The sequence below is a fragment of the Triticum urartu genome, chromosome 5 (genome assembly GCF_003073215.2).
Source record: "Triticum urartu cultivar G1812 chromosome 5, Tu2.1, whole genome shotgun sequence".
NCBI lineage: Eukaryota > Viridiplantae > Streptophyta > Magnoliopsida > Poales > Poaceae > Triticum > Triticum urartu.
Genome location: NC_053026.1, coordinates 496,296,531 through 496,297,748, shown reverse-complemented (window position 1 = coordinate 496,297,748; position 1,218 = coordinate 496,296,531). Strand labels below are relative to the sequence as shown.

The 1,218-nt window shown below is 48.8% G+C and overlaps 1 protein-coding gene across 1 annotated transcript in view; it reads right to left on the bottom strand.

Annotated features, from left to right (window-relative positions):
- Positions 1-1,009: 1,009 nt before the first annotated feature.
- The window catches only part of LOC125507219 (RING-H2 finger protein ATL72-like), a 20,718-nt gene continuing 20,509 nt past the window's right edge, over positions 1,010-1,218 (bottom strand). The window contains exon 2 of the mRNA XM_048671870.1: positions 1,010-1,214. Coding sequence (XP_048527827.1) covers positions 1,010-1,214 — 205 coding nt within the window. The remainder of the gene's footprint in view (positions 1,215-1,218) is intronic.

Genomic DNA, 1,218 nt, shown 5'->3' with positions numbered 1-1,218 from the left:
GCGCGTGGATCTAGTACCCATATGTGTTGATCGATGTGACAACGGGTGAGGGCTGTTGCATCACAATGGCGGCGAGGGTTGCAAGATCATGCGGATCTGGTATGATGCATCGAGCGTTGGCTTGGTCTTGTAGGTCTACTAGGCATGGTGGTGACGCGCACGACAAACATTGATGGGATGACGATGCGGAAGTGATCGGAAGTGATGATATCATCTTCCCTTCATGCATTTCTTCTTTGTCATGCTTGTTTTGTGTGAGGAGGGGCCATAGAGAGCTAGGTGAATGACGACTATGGAGGTAGACATCATGGTCGTGTCCTCTTGGAGTGGAAACCATGATGTAGCATTCTGACATGATCAGATAGTGTCCACGTTCGTAAGTCACTACCTTGTGGAAGGTGTTGGTTCAAGATTTTGTTTCGGGGGTGATAGCCGTTGGTCTAACTTCTTGTTTGACCAACTAAAATCATCGTGCAACCTATGATTCCTTCTTGAAGGTGTTCTGGCGAGTGGATTTTTACCATCGTTTAAACAGGATACTCTCAGATATTTTTTTATTTTTTTCTTCAACTTGCCCGCTGATCAGTAATAATTGCAAAGTTGTACAAATTTCCTTGACCTTTTTTTGGTGGAAATCAAAACATATATGAAAAGTACTTGACGAGAATATTGATTCGATTTAAAATTGGGCATCAATGGAGTTGGGCACAAGAGAAGACTGCCGACGGTATTGTTGAACTAAAACAGTTAGACGTCGTCCATTCATCGTTGTCACGGGTCACCCTACTAGTCGACGGCGACGGAGCGAAGTAATTCAGCAAAACTGTTTACTTATAGTATGTCTGCGCAGCGCTTTGCGCCGTTGAATATTTACATGAACAATTGAGCATTTCGATCATACTGTATATACATTCCGGTCAAAAGCAGCGCCGGAAACATCCACGATAGCTTGCGCATGCAGAGCTGTGCTGTGTCGGCAGAAATGGCAATGCTTCGTCGCGCGAAAAACTCACACGATCACCACGTTGATGATCGTGTCCGTCTCCGCAGGGCGCTGGCTTTCGACGACACCGCCGCTGGCGCCCTTCTCGATGACCGGCCGCCGGCAGGTGGGACAGGAGCCGTGGGACACCAGCCAGGCGTCGATGCAGCGGACGTGGAAGGCGTGCCCGCAGAGCGGCAGCACGCGCACCTTCTCGCCGTCCACGAACTCGCTCA